This window comes from Eurosta solidaginis, chromosome 4 (genome assembly GCF_040869045.1).
Source record: "Eurosta solidaginis isolate ZX-2024a chromosome 4, ASM4086904v1, whole genome shotgun sequence".
Classification (NCBI taxonomy): Eukaryota; Metazoa; Arthropoda; class Insecta; order Diptera; family Tephritidae; genus Eurosta; species Eurosta solidaginis.
In genome coordinates, this window is record NC_090322.1 from 254,616,179 (window position 1) to 254,643,107 (window position 26,929).

Below are 26,929 nucleotides of genomic sequence, written 5' to 3' on the forward strand. Positions count from 1 at the left end.
TGAAGTGTGAAAATTAAAATTAACATTTCAGACGCTGATGTATCGTTTCGCAAATAAAGAACAGATGTTTGAATGTAAGTCCAAGTGATTTTTCAAACCCTTCTCAGATTTCGCTTATACGCAATGTCAATTTTTTTTTTTAAATCGGCACCTTTTTTGGGTAATTTGGTTTTTTTAACAACTTGAGGACAATTTGAAAACGTGTTCGCCTTGGGTCTTTTTATTTGAATTCATTGTTCATTATTAATTTTTTGAAAAAAAAAAATATGCAAAGTGAGCATATAAATTTATTATATAACTTTACTTTTAGTGTTTTGCTTTAATAACTTGGTGAATTGGGTGATACAAAGTCCGCCGCGCCTCTATTTTTGACATTCGGCGGCGGCGTGCGAAAAACGACCAAAACCGACGGCGGTGTATATCTCTAGTACAGAGGCGTGTGCGTATCTTGGCTGCCAAAAGGTAGAGGTCCGAGTGGATATTTGGTACTAAGTCTATTTACCACCACAAAACCACGTTTTGTGCTTCCATGCAGTACTATAAAAGACATATCCAGGCTCCTGTTTGCCGGTGAACGCATAAGCAATTAACGTACTGGCATCTCTTCATGAAAGAGTTCGGATAACCCAGATACATGCAACCAAATCATAGACCTAAAACGTTTGTCTTAGTCATCATCCGAAAAAAAGTGTTGTCTCGGCTGAGGCTTGTTCTGCTTTTTCATTGGAAGTGGCAGCTCCCAAGCTCAGCACATAACCAGGGTACAAAATTAATATAGCGAGCAGCCTGACCCAGGACGCCCTAATGCAGATTTATCATGGTGCCATAGTACAAAAGAGAACGTATGAGTCGGGATAGAGCATGGCCGCGCTACAGTGATCTACCCACATATTAACCCCACGTCGTGAAAAGAATCCCAGGTTACCACAAAAAAACACCACATAAAATAAAATAAAAATGCCACATACCTTTCAATTTGATGGCGACTTTCTCACCACGTCTCTTACGTATATTACGTGTTAGCGTCTTAAAGCGTGGATGTCCTGGATAAATTGCCTCATCTGGGAAATATAGCGATTTAGCTGAGCTATTTGGATCATTCGGATTTGGATAGTAAATGGGATGTGTAAATTCTGGTGCGCCAAGACGTGGAAAATTTGTTATCGACATAACACATTCATCTTTGTCCAACAACTCTGTGACCTCTTCACGTCTGTAACGCATATTAGCCTCTACAAGATTAAAGTGAGCCATTAAACCACCAAATGGTTTCCCTGGTGTACCCTCAATCATGTAAGCACCATATTCTGGACGCCATAACGATTTAACACCATCCGGATCGGCCAACTCTTTTTCATTGAGTTTATTTAGGAGTTCTTGTGCTTTTAGGGAAACACGTGCAACGCGATGTTCATCGTCAAATTTAACGATAATATATTCAACTTCATCACCCCATTTGAGTATATCGCCAGTGCGATCTTTTAATCTGTGATATAGATTTATAAATTGAGTAATTCCATGTTCACGTACATGGTTTGCTAGTTTTTTTGTTTCTTCCCAGGAGAGTGGACTGCCTTCGCTGAGTAAACCCATTTTTTTAAATGTGACGTTGGAAACTGTAAGAAAATACGAGGAAGGAAGGCATAAGTTTAAAAATAAATTGATTTAATTACTAATAAGTTAATATTAAAGATCATGTTTGAATGCTCATTCATTTGTGCACGCAGGTGTAGCGAGGAAAAAAATAGCAGCAAAAATGCTATGCAAACTTTATGAGTAACTTTATTGTTTTTTTATTTTCGTTAACTAAAAACTGTGCAAATCAACTTCGGAAACATTTTGGGAAAAAATCGAAAGTTTGAAAATTTTAAGATATTTTTTTTTCTATAGAGTATGCAGTTCTGTACTTTGAAAAAGTAGTTTTAAAAAACTTTATGAAAATTTGACATATCGTCGGTACAATGCCAAAGTCACGAATGTGCCATTTTTGTTTTAACGAAATATTATATATGCCAAATTTTGCAAAGCCAAAACAACAAATATGCATTTTTTTGAAAAAAAAAAAAAACAAAAAAAATAAAAAAATTATTTTTCAATTAACATTACTTAGTGGTTTACAAAAGTAAACCTTCCAATAGTGGTTGAAAAATACAAAATTAAATCTCTATTAATTAAATCTCTATTTTTAACAATGTCTTACGCGTTTTTCTCAAAACATCAAATATGCACATTCGTGACTTTGGCATTGGACCGACGATATTCTACTTCGAAAAAATTCGAAATTTTTTCAAAATTGTTTCAGTTTTGTATAGAATATCTAAAACACACTTCGGAGAAAACAAATTTTGATACTTCAGATTTGCACTTTGTGAGACTTGAATGAATAACAAAACTGCGTACTCAAAAGGTTGAATGAATTTCTGAATAAAATTTGAAAATTTTCATAAACATTTCCAAAAACTGAGTTTTAAAATTTTTTGGAAAACGATTTGGTTGACATTGGTAGTTTTCGTTACATAATTAATACTTTAAAACTTTTTCAAATAAGCGAAAAAGGAAAATAACTGAAAAAATTATAAAATCATTTTACTAATATTTTTTTATTCGCAATTGTATATCGGATGCATGTACATGTACGGTAAACGGTAATTAAAGAAAAATAGAAACGTGATATACAAACATAGGTATATTTCTAATTCCGTGAAGTAGCTTCCTCTTAAGTAGCTTTGAAAGTATGTACATATATTAGGGAGGGTCTAATTTTTAAGTTACACATCCGTCCGTGAGTTGAAATGACAATTTGAGCAAAAATTGGGCTAATTTTATGACGAAAGCTACAAACTTAATAAAATTTTGGGAAATGTGCGTGGCAACGCCTATCTTTAAGAGAGAATAGTTTCAAAAGTTCACAAGCCATTACAGATATCGCACGTTTTATTGTAAACAGATATAAATTAAAATTAAGATTTGTTTGCATTTTTTCATACAGCTTTATAATAAAAATCGATTTCAAAGATCGTAATTTCTATAGTTTTTGCCCTTTGGAGCAGGGGAGGAAACTGTTATTCCTTTTATAATATAATTCCTTGCAAAACTATTAATTTTGGACTTTTAATATATTTGGATCAAGATAAAAATTATTTTCGGGTTTTTATTACTTGAGTCCGATAGAACTAGTTAAACTCGAACTTTTAAAAATAAAAGTTCGGAAATAAAAGTTAAATCCGGCCAAAATAATTTAATAAAAAATTTTTTTTACTTCGGATAAGCCGTTTCTTTGTTATCAAGCCGGTTTTTTATTTTGGCCTTAAAAAATAAAAGTCCGGATTTAACTTTTATTTCCGGACTTTTATTTTTAATAGTCCGAGTTTAACTAGTTCTATCGGACTCAAAAATTAAAAATACAGATTTTACTTTTATGGAAAAAGTTCGAAAAATAAAAAGAATGCATGCTTCGACATGATATTCCTATCGGGATACCTGGGAACTTAAACATTTTCACCTAGGACAATTTTTTGACCAGGACTTTTTCGACTCCAAAAAAAAAATTTTTATTTTCCGTCCCTGCTTTGGAGTGTTCTATGTATGTGAATATAATCTCACCAGCCGGCTGTTTTGGGGTATCATAAAATCTCGAAAAATGGTAATTTTGATTTACATCTGTTTACAATAAACGTGCGATGTTATCGTTAAAGATATCATGTTGAGATCTTCCAGAGCTATTATTTCTGCTATCAGACAGCAAGAGACCGTCTCTACAAAAAACATCTATTAAATGTTCGACTAAATAAATAAATAAATGTAAGGCGCGATAACCTCCGAAGCGATTTTAGGCCGAGTTTCTAAGCTATTTAATTTTTCCTACAAATTAGCGGGAGGGGACCTACTTGTTTTATGCCAACTCCGAACGGCATCTGCGAGGCAGATGAGTTTTCACTGAGAGCTTTTCATGGCAGAAATACAGTCGGAGTGCTTGCCATAAACTAACGAGGGGCGACCCCGCTTAGAAAAAATTTCTTCTAATTAAAAAACCTTATTTCTAAAATTTTGACGATGCTTTGCTTTGCCAGGGCATTCGGTGTAGTAGGCGGAGCACGCTACCATCACACCACGGTGGCCAAAATGTTCGACTAGGGTCACATCAAATCGAGTAATTCAACATTTCTGACAGGTTTTTCAAAATACAACAACATTCATTATGATATAAAATCGAGTATTTCAATAGAAGAAATCGATCAAGGGAGGTTTAGGAAAGGACTACAGATGAAAAAAAAATATATATAGAAATCAGTTGACGACCATGACCAACTTATTTATGAAACTTAATTTCAAAGGAGGAATGATATAATTAAGTAAATAAAACATTCAACTATTAATGAACATAAAATTTGGTTTGTAGGTGAACAAATATCTGTCCACGCAAATAAGACGCACCCCAATGCACATATTACCCGTTAATAGCAATAAAATTAGAAACTGGTTTCCGTTCGGATATTTTAAAGGAAGGGGCGGAAGATGCAATTACCAGAAGTCATTTACTTGTGTTGGTTTTTTTTATTGAAAATAAAATAAAGCTTGCAATTGTTTTAATTGCAGAAAACTGCACGCGAACCGCTTACTATTCCATTGTTGCATCAGTCAAGCATTGCAGTTGAAGGTGAATACGATTTATGTGTATGTGCAATTATTCCTCTGTATTAGCGTGAAACAAAATTTAAAACGAATTGAACTTAAAAACGAAATTGTAGCTATTATTAAAGTATGCTTTAAGTCAAGAAGAAAGTTTAATGAGCTTTCAATTAGAGCATTTTTGCCGTTGAGTTAAAATAAAACAAGTAAAGGTGTCTAAGTTCGGGAGTAATCGAACATTATATACTCAGCGTGAGCTCCAATTGTACATTTCATTTCAGATAAATTACTTTTCTACATAACACGTTGCACCGCCCGTTTAAAAGAAAAATGTCTACCCATTTCCTCTTTCAATAAAACTTGATAAGTGAAATATCATTGATTCAAAACTATTTTTTGCTAAGGTCTAGCTCATTATTCTAGTCTACGACCCTTTTAAACTTGTTTTATATCTAAGTTGCCGTGGTCTTTAACCGATCCCGTTCATTTTTACTAGAAATATTTTCTGCCAATGGGAAAATCTATGTACCTAATTTTATTACGATCCGTTAATTTTTCTTCGAGTTATGGCTCCCGAAACATAGAAAATTGCTTAGTCATAAAAGGGGCGGTGCCACACCCATTTTCAAAAATTTTAGTGCTTTCCAATTTAATGTTATAACTCAATTTCGAAAGTAAAATTCTATTGATACAAAGCTTTTTTTCGCTAAGATATAGCATATTATTTTCGTCTACGACCTTTTTAAAAATATTTTATATAAAAGTGGGCGTGGTTTTTAACCGATCTCGTCCATTTTTTCTAGAAATATTTCCTGCCAATGGGAAAATCTATGTACCTAATTTTATTACGATCCGTTAATTTTTCTTCGAGTTATGGCACCCGCAACATAGAAAATTGCTTAGTCATAAAAGGGGCGGTGTCACGCCCATTTTTTAAAATTTGAAGTTTTTCCTATTCATTGTTATAAATCCATTTGGGAATTGAAATATCATTGATATAAAGCTATTTTCTGCAAAGATATAGCTTATTTTATTCGTCCAGGACCCTTTTAAAAATCCTTTATATAAAAGTGGGCATGGTCCTTAACCGATTTCGTAAATTTTTCTTCAAAGCATTCGTTATAGTAAAGGCAACCTCTCTGCCAAATTTTGTTATGATATGTTTAACGATTTTTGATTATTAATTTTGTAAAATTGATTTTATCACAAGTGGGCGGTGCCACGCACATTAAAATTTTTTTTTTTAATTTTTATCAACAGTTAATATCAGTCCACATGTCAAATTTTAACTTTCTAGGTATATTATTTACTAAATTATCAGGGTTTTTGTGTTTTCCAAAATGTTATATATATAAAAAGTGGGCGTGGTTATCATCCGATTTCGCTCATTTTCAATACCAATCTATTCTGGGTACATATAAGCACGTGTACCAAATTTGGTGAAGATATCTCAATATTTACTCAAATTATCGTGTTAACGGACAGACGGACGGACGATCGATACTGATGATTTTGATATATGGAAGTCTATATCTATGTCGATTCCTTTATACCTGTACAACCAACCGCTATCCAATCAAAGTTTATATAGTCTGTGTGCAAAGTACGCTGAGTATAAAAACTGGAGTGTTTTTTCTCTAATACCGACGCGTTTCAACAGGATATTTTATCTTCTTTAGGGAGTATTTATCGCTATTTAACCCTTTCGGATATCCCAGAATAAGTTTTCTTATAACTAATATCTTAATTTTCCATTTAAAGTCATTAACAACTGTCCCGTCTGGTATATTGAAGTTCAGGTAACAGTTCTATTATTTGTTTGTATAAATATGTTCCGTTTAGAGCTTGACGACATTCTCTAACTTTTAGTAATTAAAAAAAATGTATCATAAACCTGTTCCTGTCCCAGCGGGACCTATATGTCCCGCTCAAAACACCGAATGGGACGCATATGTCCCACCCCCTAAACCTCCCCGGAGGGGGTAGAGACTCCACTTCAAAAATTTCTACTTTTAAGGCCTATACTAAAACTAAAATAGTCAATAAAGCAGAAATTTTCCTGCTGGTTGTTTTCAGGTTCGAAAGGGTTAAACAAGAAATGATTACTAAACTTGAAAGTTCCGATTTCGAACTCCCTAAAAATATCGACTGAGTGGAAAATACCCTTATCTCGGCCGCTAGATCGAAAACGCTATATCTCAGAATTGGATAGAAGAACGCCCAATTTAGTAACTTTTTTCATAAACGTCGTATCTAACGACAAAGAAAGTTTTTAAACAAACATTTTGTGATAGGGCTTTTTAAAGAAAACTATTAATTTGATCGAGCATGTAACAATCATTTGTTGCCACAATTTACGACTTTAACACTGTGGTGCAATCCAGCTTTAGTTCCATTTAAGTTCCACTAACTAGTGGCCATCCCTCCGGCGTTATCTACCCATTATCTTTGCTTTGCTGTTCCGAAGAAAGTAGAATGTTTTTGTAGCCACCTTGGGCTTTCCTGTCCCATTTTAATATTTCATTTCACTATCTATGCCTTCGAAGTTGTAATAATAAACTTAGCCACAGCATCTATCTCATCGGAATCGCACCAGTTATAAAAGTTCATTGTTGCCAGCTTTAGCGATACACAGAATCTTCAACGAAAAACAGATATCGCACTCCACACCCGACTTCCGAATATACATACACACATACATATTTTGTTTTGCCGAATCGATTTAGTAGCTTGGAGTTTTACTACACAGCCTGAGGAATCACTAGATCCCAACGTCAGGGAGGCGCATACCATCATCATGTAGATGCTATTCTTTTCTTCGTGATTTCGCTAATACTTCTTAACTTTTTGATAAATTTAATAATCTGTCTAATTTTTTTCTTTAAGAACAAAATTTTTTTAAAGAATTTATAGGTAAACTTTGTTAAAAAAATTTTATTTCGATCAACCCTAGTATGATGACTTTGTCTTTTTATGTCTATATGACCTACATCAAACAAAACGGCTGCAAAGTCAATGCGAATCGCAGTTGCTGGTGCATGAAGCGTACATAGATTGCTAGCGGCTAGCCATAGACTGATAAGTTTCAGCATCGGAGAAAAAATGTTGAATATGCAACTAAATATAAACAAAATATCAATTGCACTTTTTAATAGGAACAACAACAACAACAAATTGCAGTTATTAACTTTTAGCTGTTCAGAAAATCGTTTATAGCTACAGCCAACAGCTTCATGTACTTATATATATGTGCATTAAACTGGGTCGATTTGTATGGACAAAAGTTAACCGATATCGCGCCATAGATTTATCGATAGGATTTGGGCTCAGGAAAAGAAAGTTCCATTACGCATACCCAAAAAAATTATTTTCGAGCCTGCGAAATTTAATTTTTTTGACTTTGATTTTTAAGGTTTTTTTCATGACTTACTAAAAAAATTTACCCTGTCCGACCCAAAAATGTCCGCTAAAAATATTTTTTTTTCTTTTTTCAAAAACCTGTTATCGACAACGTTTTTAGCGGACATATTTGGGTCGGACAGGGTATACATGAAAATTTTACAATCAAATGAAACACTTTTTAGTAGGTCATGAAAAAAAAACCTTAAAAATCAAAGTCGAAAAAAGTAAACAAAATGAAATTTCGCAGGCTCGAAAATTATTTTTTTGGGTATGCATAGTGGAACTTTTTTTCCTGACACCAAATCCTATCGAAAAATCGATGGCGCGATATCGGTTAATAAATCGACCCACTCTAATGTGCATACCTAAATATAATATTTGATCAAAAGTCATAAGCTGACAGCTGCAAGACGAATACTCTATTGAGAAACTGGTTATTAAAACTATAGCTTCGCTAATAGATGAGATAAAATTAGAATAAGAGCATGGGACGCGCAACTCGATTCCAAAATAGGCAATAAAAGGTCCAAAGGACCTAAACTCGATGCGAATACAGGAGAGACTCGGTTCGGAAATAACAGAAAGTAAATACTTATGAAACACGAGCACATTCGGCAGATGTTCTGCTGAATAGCTGGCTTACCTTTAATTGAATAATGGTCTTTCATCCTCCTTTTTACACCCTTTTAACTTTCCTTAAATTCTATATGTAGCATTGTCTCTACCAGTCCTGTTCTTCTCCTATTCCCTCTATCCCAATCTCACTGCCTCTGCAAGTCTCGCTCTCACTCCCACTTCCTTTTCACATCCCACCGAAAGCGTTTGCATACGTAGGCTCCTTTGGCAGCGACGTCGATGGACCCGAAGAGGACTCGCATATTAGTACTGTTGACTGCGCTCTTGTTGCAGCCGTTGGTTGTGTATTGGTCGTAAGACCAATCATAATATATGTACATAACTACCATAGGATGAAGGTGAGACGCAATTCTTATATCAGATGGCAATACCAAGAAAAGTAAATGAAACTTACTTTGAATTCAGTCCTGCCCTGGAACGACAGCAGCTTTGGTTCATGCCAGCATTCTGGTGACGCCGTTCTGAACAAAATATAAAATACGTAGCTTTGCTAAATCCTGCACAAAATTTGTAGCGCCAGGAAAGAATTAGTTGTTGTTGTTGTAGCGATAAGGACACTCCCCGAAGGTCTTGGGTAGTGTTATCGATGTTGATGGTCATTTGCCGGATGCAGATCCGGTACGATCCAGTAACAAGCACCATCATGGTACTAGTCCGACCATCTCGGGAAAGATTTGGTATGACCACATGAAACCTTCTAGGCCATCCCGCCCTCTAGATCCATCAGGAGTTCGGGGTCGCCAGAGCCTCGGCTGTTAATGAAACAGGATTCGCCACGGGTACGTGAGGTTGACAATTGGGGAGAAGCTATATAATGCGCCCCTTGAATAAATTTGGTATTTTAGTCGCCTCTTACGACAGGCATACCTACCGCGGGTATATTCGAAGCCCCCTCCTAGCCCGCTGGGGGAAATGATTAGATGTTTTTTCTCAATTCCTTTCTCAATCATTTTATTGTATTATTAACTAGCTTTTCGATTACTGTAATTGGATAGCTATTATTTAAAATTAAATTTTTAACTTTGATTTTGTTAGTGTCAATAAATTGTTCGTCACTTAGCGAAAATATTTTATTTATTAGACTGGTCGCTGTATTAATTTTTGATGAACTAACTTCCTTTAAATCTTCATCGTCGCCCTTAGGTCTATAGATTTTTATATTAACGGACCACTGTCTGATTTAGTAGGTATACGGCGAGCGCATGGGAGTCCTAACGAGTGTTTTATTTCGAAGCTGTAGGCACGAGGCCTAAAATCTCTTGGGAGAATATCGCGCTTTGCATTTATTTTTTTTTATGTAGATACGAGATAGATTATGTGTAGGTCTTACAACCTTAGACTAACAAAGTTGCTTCTATCATTAAAAAGAGAGGACTGTATACTCATGACGGGAATTCTGACTGGACACTGCCTTCTGGCGTCACATGCCTTTAAATTAGGCTTGGTCAGTGATAGAAGATGTAGGAAGTGCGGGAAGTGCATGGAGGAAACGATCGAGCACGATCTGTGCTCGTGCCCTGCACTTGCTAGGCTAAGACTCCATCTATTAGGAGTGATACAGCTGTCGGATCTAGAAGCAGCAAGTGGCTTAAGTACTAGTAAGCTTCTAGTATTTGCCAAGAGGACGGAGTTATTTTATAACATAGGTCCTGGTTTTTGATAGGGTTTTTCAGTTTGGTCGTTAAAACAGACTTCTGGTAACACTATGGACCCAATCAGTCTATGTGAGGTTCTCATGGACCGGCCAGTTCAACCTAACCTAACGAGATAGAAAGTGTTTAACCGGTACTTCAACGGCTCAAAGCTATTCTGTGCTTGTGTGTTTTGCAATTGAGATATGGCTTTTAAAACAAATTCTGAATAATCACGGTCTTCAACAATATTCTTAGAAAAGTATAGCATTTCCAATGACATTCAGAGATAGCAAAGTTTTCGAAGAATACGAACTTTATCTACATATCTCAGTGAAAACTCATCTGCCTTGCAGATGCCGTTCGGAGTCTGCCTAAAACAAATAGGTCCCATCTCGGCAATTTGTAGGAAAAATTAAAAAGGAACACGGAGATTATCGTGCCATTCATTTATTTTGTTATACAAATTCCATGAAATATTCGACACTGAAGGCCAAATATTATGTAATGCTGCGCAATTATATCAGGTATATGAAATATATGTAGTACTTGTATAACCCCTCCTCCTTGCGCTCATTATCATTTGATGAGTGTAAGCATTCAACAACTCGAGCAAATTCATTCAGTCTAAAAGTTAAAAAAATAGAAAACAATTCAAATCATTAACGGACAAACCCAGCCTACATTCTGAACATTGTCCGACACCATTGGGTATTGGCAAATTGTGTAAGATGACAGACTGTTTGGGGTGTGGTTAGTTTTACATTTGGCAAATATACATGTAGCTGGGATTTTGTCACTGCGACCGGAAGAACACAATGCCAATCACAGCTCTCTAACATGGACAGTTCGATGCGATTATATAAACTAGTGAGCATGCGATTTGGGCTGCCACTAAAGAGCATTAGATGTGGCGGTAAATTGCTACATAGGCGATTGTAAGGAAGGGTGTGATTTCTCATATTTGCTAGTCTAATTGTGAACTGCGATTTGGTTCATTATTGCTTTATAACTATTCAGCCAGTTACGGTTAAATATCGCTGGGACGAGAATACACTTATCCTTTCTCTAAAACCACGATATCTTTAAATAAATCGACACTTTTCTTATCAGTGTTAAATTTTTTTTACATGGCGATCGAAAATAATATTTTAAATAATAATCACAGTGAAAAGGTAAGTAGCTATTAATAACTGGTATCTGTATTTAATTAGCGAGACATACTCATATTGCTTTATACAATTGTTTTTGTTATTGATATTAGTGAAAAATTACTGGGATAATACTTCAAAATGTTGCCTAGGTTCATATTTACATATGTATGTATGTATATGCCGGCCGCTGGCTGTAATAATTTTGTTTCTGCGTGCTTTCGTTTTTTTTTTATAGTCATTAACGAAGCACAGTGTAACTATAGTGTTAAAACAGTTTACCAGAAATTCTAAACTAATTTCAAAAGTAGTCCCTAACCGAAGCACCCGTGATTTTGTCAGCAGTAAGAAAATCACAAGTTACTAATACTGAAAATCACAGACCCAACGGCAGCGCTCGTCACTGGAACTTTTAGCTGCGATAAAATTAATCCATGAGTCCGTGAATAGTCGCAGTAGTACTAGCTGTCGCAGTAAATAGCTACGCAAACGCTATCTCTCGCAGCTTGTTGCAACATCTAGTACACTGAAAGAAAAATACTAGTAACATCAACCGAAATACGGGTCAATTCAATCGAAATTTCTGTCAATTTTTATCAATCGCAACAAGATGTTGAAGCAACTGCGCACAAATCGGTCAAACGTAATTGACCGTTTTAGTAGTCAAATGAACAAAGAAAGTTGTTGCCACAGCTTTGTACGAAAGTACCTATGTTGCCATATACATACATACGTAAATATGAGAATACATAAATACGCATGCTTGTTACATATACATACATATATACGCACTTACTAAAAAAAAAAATGTAAGGCGCGATAACCTCAGAATAGATCTAAGGCCGAGCTTCTCTTCCAATTTGCGTCGTGCTCCTTTTTAATTTTTCCTACAAATTGGCGGGACGGGACTTACTTGTTTTATGCCGACTCCGGACGGCATCTGCGAGGCAGATGAGTTTTCACTGAGAGCTTTTCATGGCAGAAATACACTCGGAGTGCTTGCCAAACACTGCCGAGGGGCGACTCCGCTTAGGAAAATTGTCTTCTAATTGAAAAACTTTATTTCTAAAATGTTGATGTTGCTTTGCCCGCTTTGCAAATAGAAATGAAAATAGTAGTCACAAAACTGTTTCTCAATTCTTTCAGTTGCAGCTCAGCTCATTCTCAATTTCTTCTCTCGCATGTAGTTGTCACACTTGATTGTTTCGAACAAAACTTTTAGTATAAATGTTTGACATAACATTTTAAATAGAGAACTTGTAAATTATAGAAAAGTAAAGTCAAATCGCAGGAAGGTGATTCACCACTGGAGTAACTTTACATGTAATTCGGCAAGTTTAATTTTCGTAACACTTTTTTAAGTTGAAACGATTCCAAAACAACTCAAACTTTTATGTTGTCGGAAACATCAACATTAAAAAAGGATGTAATAGAAATAGGCTGCAATGACCAAATATTTTGCTTTAGTGCAAGTCAAAGGACTCCACTATTCAAGCCCTACTTTCGCTAATCTTCTTAGCTTCTTCAGGGGCAGACTGCATTTATTAAATAATAGTATAATACACCACAAACAACAACGTTGAACATGAAATATGAAAATAAAAAATTATAGAACTTAAAATTGAAGAACTTTTTGAGTAAATATGACATTAAGATAAAAAACTTACAATTTATGTGTATAAATATGTAATTATAATTCACAAAATGCATAGTTGCCATTAATAAATAAATTAAATTCAATTCAAAATTTAACAAGTAAGGAAGGCTAAGTTCGGGTGCAACCGAACATTACATACTCAGCTGGGTGCTATGGAGACAAAATAAGGGAAAATCACCATGTAGGAAAATGAACCTAGGGTAACCCTGAAATGTGTTTGTATGACATGTGTATCAAATAGAAGGTATTAAAGAGTATTTTAAGAGGGAGTAGGCCATAGTTCTATGGGTGGACGCCATTTAGGGATATCGCTGTAAAGGTGGACCAGGGCTGACTCTAGAATTTGTTTGTACGATATGGGTATCAAATGAAAGGTGTTAATGAGTATTTTAAAGGGGCGTGGGCCTTAGTTCTAGGGGTGACTCTACAATTTGTTTGTACGATATGGGTATCAAATGAAAAGTTTTTATGAGTATTTTAAAAGGGAGTGGGCCTTAGTTCTATAGTTGGACGCCTTTTCGAGATATCGCCATAAAGGTGGACCAGGGGTGACTCTAGAATTTGTTTGTACGATATGGTCATCAAATGAAAGGTATTAATGAGTATTTTAAAAGGGAGTCGTGATAGTTGTATATGTGAAGGCGTTTTCGAGATATTGACCAAAATGTGGACAGTATTCCTGACAAGATTCCAAGGGCTTTTGTTTTCGCCCTGCAGAACTTTTTCATTTTCTTCTAGTTAATATGGAAGGTGTCACACCCATTTTGCAAAGTTTTTTCTAAAGTCATATTTTGCGTCAATAAACCAATCCAATTACCATTTTTCATCCCTTTTTTCGTATTTGGTATAGAATTATGGCAATTTTATCATTTTTCGTAACTTTCGATATCGAAAAAGTGGGCGTGGTCATAGTCGGATTTCGGCCATTTTTACACCAATACAAAGTGAGTTCAGATAAGTACGTTTTTTCCGATACTAGCAAATATATCATCCACGTATTTGCATAAGAATTTTATATTTATATTTGACCTTTCTTTAAGTTCTGCCATAGTGTCATTTAAAAAGGATGTTTTTATTATCTTATTAGATACGTTCGCGTGAGTGAAAATTCGTAAAAACTTGAACAAAATGTTACTTACTTTGCAAAAATCCTGTTCGTTCAAACAAAACTTTTGCAACAAGAGGGCGCAATTTTTCCATTTCGCTTGGAGGATAATTTGCAAAATTGTACCCGATAAATAGGTGTCCCGGTATCTCATAATTTTTTGCACTGTAAATTCAAAAAAGGGTTTTTCGTTTTGTATTGATAACTGAAAAACTAGTTTTTTGTTGTTTTTCCCATTTTGTGCGTTTTTTCGATTTGGTGGTTGTCTTATTTTGGTTTTTTTTTTAACAAGTGGCACCACCATCATAAGTACAAAGTAGAGAGCGAAGTGAGCGTAAAATTCTCTTTGAAATATGCTCATGTATTGACTGTTGATCGCTGTTGAAATGACCAGTGAGATCAGTTGTGTTAACAAAAAAATCAGATTGATTGAATCTGTAAATTTTACAGAATTTTGTTTAACTTAAGAGCGACAATTTCTTTTCTGTTGAAATGACTAAACTAATTTGTTCGCTTGACAAAGAACTCGGTCGAATTAACCGTAATTCGATCAATTTCACCGAATTTCCTTTAAGTCAAGAACAACAAAACAGATTTGTTGATTTTACTAGCACCATTTCTTTCAGTGTAGCAGCTGATTGTCCCATCCAATGGTTCTGTTGTGAGGAGAGCTGTGATAACGTTACTATGAACTGCGATTTAGATCATCGATAATACTCCCCAAAGTCTTCGGGAACCTTATCGCTACAACAACAACATTTAGATCATATTGATCTTCAATAATATAAAAATATTGTAAGACAGGATTTTTCGTTTTACGGTCTTTCCACAGGCCCAACAACCGAAATGTCGTTTCCTTGATCAAGAGATCAATCGCTGAGACAATACATATCACGTTAGGATATAATCTAACTGTAGTGGCGCCCGAACAGCGCCCTTCGGAGTCCTCTACAGAAATGTGTTTGAACCTCACTTGCTCCCAGTGTACCTCCTCTACTTCGTGATATCCACTACTTTAAATATTGCGATTCAAAATTCATATTTATCTTTTATTATTTACTCTTTATAACATTCTGTTTCTATTCCCGCAAAAAAAAACCTTCCAATTAGAACTGTTTAAGGTTGTGTCCAACAAACAAAAGTAAATATTTGATTAATTAAATATTCAAGTAGACGATCATATCGAATTTTTTTTATATGCAAAGTTCGTTTATTCTTAACTGCGCAATATATAAAATGATCGAGTATGGCAGATACAAGATTGGTAGTGGTGGGTAATGGTGACATTTTTTGTGCGCTGATACCATGACCTCAGAGCAAGGAATTAACCCTTTGGTGACGTTATCTCTCTCAGCGCATTCAATTTCTCAGCTTTACTCTCTGTTAAAATTTAACCGCATTCCCAAAAATTCCCGTTTTTAACCTACCAAGCAAGCAGAGGTACTCTGTGTTACTGAAGTTATGGCGATACTGCGCCTTTCTCGAGTGAAGATGTAGTAAATTGGTACGTGAGCGCTGACGCCCGCGCCCTTGGAATTAAACTAGTGGCGTAACGCTGCAGTGCGTTACACAGCACCAAAGATTACATTTTGATGTCGGAATAACGGTACTCAGAATCTGACAGATATGATAATTTTGACAAGAATTTCACCGTTAAGAAGATGAAAGAATGAGTATAAATAATAAGTATAACAGATAAGGGAAAGTATAAATACTACAAATTTTTCAGATCAAGCTCTAGATAAAATACAACTAATTCTTGAGATAGGTATTTGCCGAGGAAAACATCAAGATCTGAGTCCCAGAAGACAAATGTACTTATTATTCATGAAAGCTTTGATACTAAGATAACCCAAATATGTCAGTTTGTGGACGGTCTATAAGTAGTATATGCAAACACCGAAATTTATAATGATCGCTAGATTACCATCACTGCCGAGAACCTTCTCAAATGCAATAATGACTAGTGAAAAATTTATGTATATGTGTGTGCTTGTGAAAATAAGTACATACATATGTATGTGTTTGTACTTAATTTGCAATTAAGTTTATGATTATTACGGCACTGATAAAAAAACTATTGTTTAATGAGTACAGTTTCGTGTAAAAGTTTTCAATTGAAAAATACAATTTGTAACATCGTTGGTTCGAATCGCGGCCTTAACAACAACTTTTTGTTATTACTCTTGTTATGATATATATTTTTTATTGAATTTTTTTTTTAATTAGAATACAAGAAAGAAAATTTTAGGAAAACTACCATAGCCAGTTGTATAGATCCATTTCATCACGTTGCTGATTGCATTGTTAAGGCAAATTGTTGTTATGGCCTTGAACTCGTTTTGAACCCAGGATCTTGCAAATCAACGGGCTGATAAAACAACAACGAAATAAAGTAAACCAACTTTATCACTATTCCTATTCCTATCCCTATCACTGTTTCTATTCCTGTCCGTATTACTATCCCTAACCTTTTCCCTCTTCCTCTCGCTATCTCTATCCTATCCTTTTTTCTATCCCTAGCCCTATCAATATCTTTTGCCTCCATCACTGTCCTTGAAATAAAGAGAACGGCGAAGCCTTCGGTAACATCTTTCGCGCGATATCCCCATTGTGTTATAAGCAGACAAGTTTTTTTCATACATCAAATTTCAAATCGATGATTCACAAACTCATCTAAAGCGATGACTGTTGAGATTTATATGCGTCAAAGGTTATCTGGTTTTAACATGAACTATTAAAAATAATTGGATTTCTCATTTTTCGACTACAACTTTTTTAACACGGAAAAATGAGAACCAGTCTTAAAACCACTATAATGTACCGGTTATCGATAAGCGCTCATCCACATAGAGCTCTCCGAAAAGGACCCGAAGAAACAGTAAATTAAAGTTATCCGCGATAGGGCTGGTAGAGAAGGGGTTGCCTAGTGCAACAACAAGCAACGCCATCTATAGCGGAATGTAAAATTGTCTTGAGTGCATAAAACATTTAGGTCCCGTTCCGCCAATTTGTAAGGAAAAAAATTAAGAAGAAGAGAGAGAGGAAGAGAAGCTCGGCTTTAATCTCCTCGGAGATAGGTAGGTGTTGAACTGGCCGGTCCATGAGGACCTCACATAGACTGATTCGAGTCCGTAGTGTTACCAGAAGTTTGTTTTAACGACCAAACTGAAAAACCCTATCAAAAACCAGGACCTATGTTATAAAATAGCCCGTCCTCTTGGCAAATACTAGAAGCTCCCTAGGACTTAAGCCACTTGCTTCTTCTAGATCTGACAGCTGTATCACTCCTAATAGCTGGAGTCTTAGCCTGGCAAGTGCAGGGCACTAGCACAGAACGTGCTTGATCGTTTCCTCCTCCAACCCGCACTTCCTACATCTGCTATCACTGACCAAGCCTAATTTAAAGGCATGTGACGCCAGAAGGCAGTGTCCAGTCAGAATACCCGTCATGAGTCTACAGTTCTCTCTTTTTAATGATAGAAGCAACTGTGTTAGTCTAAGGTTGTAAGACCTACACATAATCTTCGACACTTTACAGCCCCGCGCTTGAACCCACGCCTTTCCCGCTTGGTCGATCATGTGCACCTCTCGCCTTCGCTTAATCTCGCCCAATCTAATTGGGACACCTACGGAGCAAGCTCCAAGGAATGCGCCCTTTTTAGCTAGTTCGTCCGCTTTTTCATTCCCATCTATTCCCATATGCCCTGGGACCCAATATAGATGTAAGCTTCTCCCTGTCCCGATTCTCTCCAGAGACTGCTTACACTCTAACACACATTTTGATGCTGTGCTATGCGAGATTATTACCTTAATTGCTGCTTGACTGTCAATATAAAAGTTAACACGGTTGCAGCTTAAGCTATTCTCTTCCACTGTTTCTACTGCTTTGGTTACGGCTAATATTTCCGCTTGGAAAACGCTACAGTAATCCGGCAGCCTGTAGGATCTGCTTATTTCCGGATCAGCGCAGTATACCGCAGACCCTACTCCTTCCACTACTTTGGAACCATCTGTGTACACATGTATCGCCTCGTCCGCCATTTGCGCACCCTTGCGCCAACCGTCCACCTCTATTGTGGCCTTAAGATCTCCCTCGAAGCGCAGAAAGCGCAGATCATGTAGTCTATTCGTCTTGTGATTGATGACGCTATACTACTATGGCCATATGGTCGGCGCTCAAGCTGCCCCGAAGCACCGAGCCTGGTTGCGGTCATTAACGCTTTGTTCTTTGCTACCAGATCTACAGGTGGGATGTGCAGAATGGCATACAGTGCAGCCGTCGGGGTTGTTTTCAGGGCTCCCGTGATGCTAAGCATCGATAGTCTGCATAACCCCTCTAATTTTTTGAGGCATGTTGTTTTTGTGTGGCTTTCCACCAAACAAGAACTCCATAGTATAGAATAGGGCTTACAACCGCTGTAAAAACCCAATGAGAAAGAGCCCTCCTCTAGGCCCCACGTACACCCCAACATTCTTTTATATCCATAGAGTGCCGTTGAGGCCTTCTTGACCATCTCCTCCACGTTGAGCTTCCATGACAGCTTACTGTCTAGGATGATTCCTAGATATTTTGTGCAAGGTTTCTTCTGTAAGGCCACCCCTCCTAACTTAGGCCTGGTCCAATTTGGGACCTTGTACCTCTTTGTAAACAAGACCGTATCCGTCTTCTCCGCATTGACTTTCAACCCGACATTAGATGCCCAGGTATGAATATCCCGAAGCGCCCGATCCATCAAAGAACTAATCGTTGGAAGGCACTTTCCACTTATGACAATTGCAACCTTATCTGCGTAAGCCGTAAGTTTTACGGGTCCCTCATCGAATTGCCTGAGCAGTTGGTTGATGAACAGCGTCCACAGCAGAGGTGATAGCACCCCTCCCTGCGGCGTGCCCCTGTCCACTAATTTCGTGGCCTCGTACAATCCCCATTGTGATGTAATCTTTCTGCAATTTAACATGCAGCCGATCCATCTGATTAAGGCAGGATGTACTTTAATGTAATTAAGACCATCCATAATCGCCCATTTTGCAACATTATTGAAAGCCCCGGCAATGTCCAAGAAGACTCCTAGAGCATACTCCTTATAATCCAGGGATTTCTCTATGCTTATTACCACCCTATGCAATACGGTGTCTACCGACTTGCCTTTGGTATACGCATCCTATGTTGTGGAGAGCAGCTTTTCATCCACGTTGGACTTTATGTACACATCTATCAGCCTCTCAAAGGTTTTAAGCAGAAATGATGTTAAGCTAATGGGTCTATAGTCCTTGAGATACACATGACCGATCTTCCCCGCCTTTGGTAGAAAAGCTACACGAGCAGTTCTCCAAGAGTGCGGTACATGATTCAGTCTTATGCATCCATCGAATATTATTTTAAGCCATTCCACGACCGCCCTACTTGAGACTTGTAGCATGGCCGGGAATATACCATCTGGGCTTTACATCTGGATTTAAACTTAGAAAACGTCTTCACTGCCCACTCGATCTTGGTATCGGTCACCAAGCCCGGCACTACTAGCTCCGTGATCGAAGTGTGAGTGATGTCTGCTGGCTCTTCTAAACCGTCTCCCGATGGGAAATGTGTATCGAAAAGCACCTCAAGGTATTCCTAACTATTACGTGACCATTCCCCGTTCTCTTTCTTTATTCGTCCCTGGACTATGTTTCCCTTTACTAGGACTTTTTTCAACCGTGCTGTTTCGCTGGAGCACCCTATGTCCTTACAGAAACTTTTGCATGAGTTTCTCTTCGCCCTGGTATATTTCACGCTTGTATATCCTCAGTAGATCGCTGTACTCGTCCCGACACGCTTCGCTTTCCGCGGTCTTTGCGAGCTTAAACATTTCTTTTAACTGTCTTCTTAGAAGACTCAGCTCATTGCTCCACCATGGCGGCTTTGCTTTTCCTCTGAATCTTCTTAGAGGGCAAGCTTTGTTATAGCAGTCATAAGCGTCCTTGTTAGGAATTCATTCGACTCCTCCAGTTCCTCTACATTAGCAACCTCTTTGGGTTGTCCCAGTTTTGTTTCTACATGTTTCTGGAATTTAGTCCAGTTCGTTGGCCTAGGGTTTCTAAAGGTTCCTCCCTTCTCTACCCTCTTTAGGGGGATGTTGAAGCTGATATACGCATGGTCGGAGAAAGATGGTCTATCAAGAACCATCCAATCATACCTTGATATATCACGCTCGGAGCTCAATGTAATATCCAGAACATTGCTGGATGTTGGACCAATGTATGTAGGGACATTTCCCCTGTTGGCTATCTGCAAATTGGTTTGCAGGATGTAACAAAACAGAGATTCGCCTCTCTCGTTCGTATCTGCTCTTCCCCACGCATTGTGGTGCGCATTTGCATCTGTGCCTATGACCAACCGCCCTTCCTCTTGTACTAGCCTTTTGCACTCCATCGGTGGGACCTCCGCAGCATGGGCAATGTAGCAGGACCCCAGGATAAATGCCTGCTTATTCTTTTGCTCAACGGCCACCGCTACGAGATCCTCAGTGGTGTAATTAGGCAGCATATATGAATGCAGCTGTTTCCTTACCATTACTACAACTCGCACCCGTCCTTCCGTTTGCGCGTAGTAAACGCCAAACCCGCGCGCGCTAAGTCCAGAAACCTTTCCTCCCGATGAGAGCCACGGCTCCTGGATCAGCGCCACTTCAAACGAACCCTCCTCAAGGGTTAGGAGGAGTTCGCTCGACGCCACTTTACTGTGTTGGAGGTTTATCTGTAGGACTCGCAGCACCATTGGGCTGTTTGTCCCCCTCCAGCACCTTCATCTTGACGTCGTCGTCCTCCCCTTGCCCTTTTGGTTTAGAGTATTCGAGGCCCCCTTCAGCCTCTCGTGACTGTTGTGCAGGGTGTTCCTCTGTGCGAGTCACAGCACCATTTAGCGGTTGGTCCTCTTCTAGCACGTTCGTGGTGACGTCGGGGACCTCCACCTGCCTTTTTCCCCTTAGGCTTTTGAGGTCCTTTTCGACTTCGCCCACCTCTAGCGTGTTAGGGTTTTTATCCTCGGGACTTCTTTTCCTGAGTCGCATGTAAATTTTGCCAGTGCCAAAGGACATTTTACCAAGCTGCGTGTACAAAATATCCTCCGCCTGCTTGTTTATTTGGAAGATGTAGAACTGACCATCCTCGGTAGGCCGAGATACAGTAAGTACCTTCCAACAAGGATTTTCGCCTGTGCAGCGCTACTGAAGACTTTAGAGAAATGTGCAAGAACACCAAAACTGTCGTATAACACCTTATTTATGTAAACACTTCGCTAAAACAATGGATTATACAGTTACAAAAAAATGTTACTCACTATTGTTGTTTTGGCCTAAAAATTAGACCACTAAAATAAAAGGAATGTTACAGTTATAGATTTTAACTTATAATAAAAAAATAAATGTAAGGCGCGATAACCTCCGAAGAGATCTAAGGCCGAGCTTCTCTTCCCTTTGCGTCGTGCTCCTCTTGATTTTCCCTACAAATTGGCCGGACGGGACCTACATATTTTATGCCGACTCCGAACGGCATCTGCAAGGCAGATGAGTTTTCACTGAGGGCTTTTCATGGCAGAAATACACCCGGAGCGCTTGCCAAACACTGCCGAGGGGCGACCCCGCTTAGAAAAATTGTCTTCTAATTGAAAAAACCTTATTTCTAAAATCCGGGGTGTGAACCCAGGGCATACGGTGTAGTAGGCGGAGCACGCTACCATCACACCACGGTGGCCGCCAAGATTTTAACTTAGAATATATGAATCCGGCTCGATCGTATTAGCACCTTCTGGTTCTAGGCCGACTCCTATTATATCCCCTGACTTATTTTAATAAATAATAACTTGGGAACTTTTGTAATACATCATGAATTAACTGTCAAGAGCTTATGGGAGATCTTCTGATCAAGTTTGTATGACATATTAGAAGGTCATATGTTTTACTTCCGACTCTCAATGTCAAATCAACAGAGCAGATGGAAAGAACAATGGATTTTTAGAGCTCGAAACACATTTAAAAGTATTACGATCACTTCCAAGTGTGACTGTAAAACTTTTCATCAAACCCGAAACCCATTTAAGTGCGCAAAGTTCCTACAGTTCAACTATATAATGAATAACACCTCTCCCACTTATGTCCGGTTTTTCGATAAAAGCTTCAACTGCAGTTGAAGTTGAGTCAGTTTACTTTAGACGCATTATTGAATTTTACTACTCATCGCAGTTTAAGTTTTTAATTTTATTCGATGCCTAAAGTAATATAACCTCGCACTGGTCCTATGTATCCCTTTTGTATTGGCATTAGGTTGCACTGATATGCTGAAAAAAACAGTCTGTAATGGCTTTCGTAGCAAGGCATTTGTTTTTCTACTCCTACTTTTCCAAAGCGGGTAAACATTTTACCCTTTTCTGACCGTTGAAAATACATCCCTCCTGCCGTTTCAGATAGCGTTCATCTTCCATCTCTTTTTATTTACTTCACGTGGTGATTCCACCATGCCTTGATCATTGTGAATTCATACAAGTGGCGAATGTTTGATAAAACCGTTCACAATAGTAAACAGCCTCGAACACCTGTTCAATCGCAGTTCGATTACTTAAATCATTTGCTCAATGGAGTTTTTCAAACATTTTTTTAGACGACTGGTATATTGCATTATTTACATACATATTTTAAAATATTTGCATAACTGGCTGCTAAAATTTAATCTATGAACTTAATTTTAGAAATGAATATTAATATGTAGTCTGTATGATTTTCTGTATACACATTTAAAAGAAAAGCTGATTTGAAACACAAATCTGCAATTCATTGCCCTTCAATTTAATAACCGCGAGCAAAAAACAAACCTTTCTTCCATTCTCTGGCTATTCGCGACAGCCGTTCTCCCTGTCAGCTATTATTTGACAGGTAGGTATGGCAATGGAGGAATAGAAAGATTTTTCAGTTGTATGAATTCACAATGACCTTGATATTTATCGAATCGCCATTGTAAATGAGTACTCAATTTTAATTATTTAAATTTTTGGCAATTTTCTTTTGTTCTAGCATTTTTCTCCTCACATCAAAATCTGACAATTTAAAATTAACAATTTTTAATTATCCACTATTTTAGTGATCTGTTTGCAGAAATCAACATGAATTATGATTCAGTACAAAAATGGGGGAAATATTATTTAGAACATAAACATATATTTGCCCTGAGGGCGGAAATGTCAATACTAGACAAGATTTGTATAGTTTTTACCTTGATAAAAAAGTTACATTTCGTACCTACTATACAAAAAATATGAATTATTCGCACTACCAATTGTTTCTGACATTTTTGAACAAACTATCGATAGTACTATCGAATTCTAATAATATACTGTAACGAATTTACTTGCAAATCGTCTTATTTGCCCTTCTGCTAAGTTCGAATCACTAAACTGTTGAATAAATTACTCCAATATTGAATAATGGAAAAATGGCCTTTATTAAAGTACTTCACAATAACACTTATACTTTGCAACTAGCTGGCTTAACAACCGAACTGATTGATAATTCAAATTGAAATGAGAACAATAAGCGTTTTTACTGTCCGTTTAAATTACAATTTATTAAGCACAATAGCTTTCGCACAATAGTTTTAGTTAACAATATATAGCTTGCTATTTCTTTAAAACGAGAGGGAGGTTTAGTTTACAATGTTTAATTTGCTTTTCTTTTAAAGCCTAAAAAGCGAGATTATACTTTACCACACAGGTATATGACGCGATGAAACACAACAAAGGATTTTATTTAATTAGCACGATAGCTATATTATAAAGTATTTAGAAATTTATTAATGTGGCTTGCACCATAACTTTGACGAGACTAAAAAGCTAAATTCAATTCTACTTTGAATTCATACAAGAATTCAAATTCCAATATGTATGTATATGTAATTACTTATATTGAAAGTAAATTTAAAAAGCAACAACTTAAATGGATACAGGAATATCACCTGATTTAACGGCAGCGTACATAATATAAATAGTTATTTTAGCAAATATATGAAGTACAGCTAAGGACAGTCACCTAGTTCAGCGGTACTGCACATCAGCTGCTTTAATGCTACCATATTGTCACGGATATTAGCATCACTAAGTTATTCCATCACTAAGGCGATGCTAAGGCCATGCCAAGCAGTATTTACGTTAATAATCAAATCAAGTATACACATATATAAGGCAGCCCCGAGAGATGTCACACACAGATGCATTTACTTATACGCCTATGTGCGCGCGAGAGACTGTAAACTACAAACATTCACATCAATAATTCAATCTTTATGTATCTACATAAACGAATAAATAATTGCGTCTACACATATGTACCATGTACGAATACGAGCAGCGGAGAGTCAATGCGCAAACACATGCATATATCTGAGAAGTTTGAGAGCTACTGGACTAGTAGATTCTGGAAGCGCCTAAAAGATGTATAAAATTGTGCAATTTTAGTTATAGCTGAAAAGTTTGAGAGCTCATGGACAATGCTAGTACATTCTGGAAAAATGCGAACGAGGAAACCAAAGGGTATAAAAGGCAACAGATGAAGAGGCGCTGTAATTCAGTTTGAGTTGAGCTATCAATCAGTTTGATTAAGCACGAGATCTGGCGGCCAATAGTAGAGTTTCATTTGAGTTATCAATCAGTTTGGTTATTAAGCCAGCGAGTAGCAAAGTATAAGTGTTATTGTGAAGTACTTTAATAAAGGCCATTTTTCTATTATTCAATATTGGAGTTATTTATTCAACAGTTTAGTGATTCGAACTTAGCAGAGGATTGCAAATAATAGGATTTGCAAGTAAAATTCGTTACAATATGTACATATGTATGTAATATGTGTGTACAGTTAAGTTTCTCTGCATAGCTAGCAGTAAGAAGCATTGGTGGGATGGCAGAATCAAAGCAGGCGACGGCTTATGCATTTATGTATAGCAATATGTATATGCATATGAGCATTGACAATTGCAAAAGGCAAATGGTAAAATAGCAGTGATAATAAATAAATATTATTGTCAGTGAGCGAATTTAGAAAAAGGTAGTAATAAGGAATTAGTAACTTATACTACTAAATATGTATAATGCGCTTATGACTAAACACAAATGAAACTCTACTATTGCCTGCCATATTGCGTGCTTAATCAATAACTGCTGATAGCTCAACTCAAACTGAATTCCAGCGCCTCTACATTTGCTGCCTTTTATACTCTCTGATTTCAACGTTGCATCTTCTAGGCGCTTCCATTTCCAGAATCTTCTAGTCCATCAGCTCTCAAACTTCTCAGCTGTAACTACAATTGCACGATTTTATAGCTTCTCTCATTGCATACTTTCAGGAGTATCTCAGATATATGCATGTGTTTGTGCATTGACTCTCCGCTGCTCGTATATGTACATGGTACATATGTGTAGACGCAATTATTGTTTCGTTTATGTAGATACATAATGATTGAATTATTGATGTGAATTCACGTCACTGCTTAGCATCGGTTTAGAGATAGCAGCACCCCTTAGTTTTGCTAATATTCGTAACACTGCCCTCCACCTAAGTCTGATCGTCCCGATCAGACAAATCTCTCGATCTAAACGCTGCTTGCCTCTCCAAATGAACCACTTTCATTTTGGTTCGTGGTGTGGTAATGGTTTGTATGCGGTACACTACATCCTTGATCCGTTTTACAAGTTTGTATGGGCCTTCCCAGTTACACTGCAATTTCGGGGACAAACCTTTTTTTCGTTGTGGGTTTATAGCAGCACCAAATCTCCTTCCTGAAATCCTTCCGAATTAATTGCTTTATCGTACCTCGCTTTCATCTTGTCACTCATAATCTTTGCTCGTTGCCTTACCAGATCGTGTATCTCTCTCAGCTCTTCTTCCAACACACCAGTGGATTTCTTGACATCCCTCTCCGCATCGGCATCTATCCCATACTTCAAATCAGCTGGCAGTCGAAGGTCATTGCCAAAAATTACCTTTGCGGGAGTTTGGCCCGTTGTGTCATGTACTGCCGATCGGTAGGCCATCAAGAATAATGATATGTGTGTATCCCAGTCCTTATGGTACTTGTCTACTACTTTCCTTAAATGCTCCTCCAATGTTCTATTGAAACGTTCCACCATACCATCGGACTGAGGATGCAATGCAGTTGTCCGTGTTTTTCGAATGCCCAACTTCTTGCACATTTCTTGGAACACAGCTGATTCAAAATTCCTGCCTTGGTCAGAATGTAACTCCATTGGTACACCATACCTTGCAACCCATTCGTTTTTAACCACTTCTGCTACTGTTTCTGCTTCTTGGTTTGGGGTTGGGTATACCTCTGGCCATTTACTGAAATAATCCATTGCTAGTAGGAAATGGACCTGCGACATCCATGGCGATTCTTTCAAATGGTGCACCTGAAATATACTGCTTCATCTGGCCATGACTTCTGGTTTTGGGCCCTTTCGCTCTGTTGCATACCTCGTAGTTGGCAATCCATTCGGTGACCGACTGACGGCAACCAACCCAATAGAATCTCTGCTTAATTTTCTCGAGTGTCTTCGTGATTCCAAGATGACCTCCACTTGGACCATTGTGCAGCTCGCTGAGCACGTCAGGAATCCTCTTTCCATACTCGATGCAAGCAACCGGATATCAATTCTAAACTGTTCCACTGTGCCCAATATGACTTCGCAATGGGACTCTCT

The 26,929-nt window shown here is 37.5% G+C and overlaps 1 protein-coding gene across 7 annotated transcripts in view; it reads right to left on the reverse strand.

Annotated features, from left to right (window-relative positions):
- The window catches only part of Gclc (glutamate--cysteine ligase), a 115,872-nt gene that overhangs the window by 22,784 nt on the left and 66,159 nt on the right, over positions 1–26,929 (reverse strand). For all 7 annotated transcript variants that reach the window (XM_067785768.1, XM_067785767.1, XM_067785762.1 and 4 more), the window contains one exon: positions 969–1,616. In XM_067785768.1, coding sequence (XP_067641869.1) covers positions 969–1,593 — 625 coding nt within the window. In that variant the 5' untranslated portion in view covers positions 1,594–1,616. The remainder of the gene's footprint in view (positions 1–968; positions 1,617–26,929) is intronic.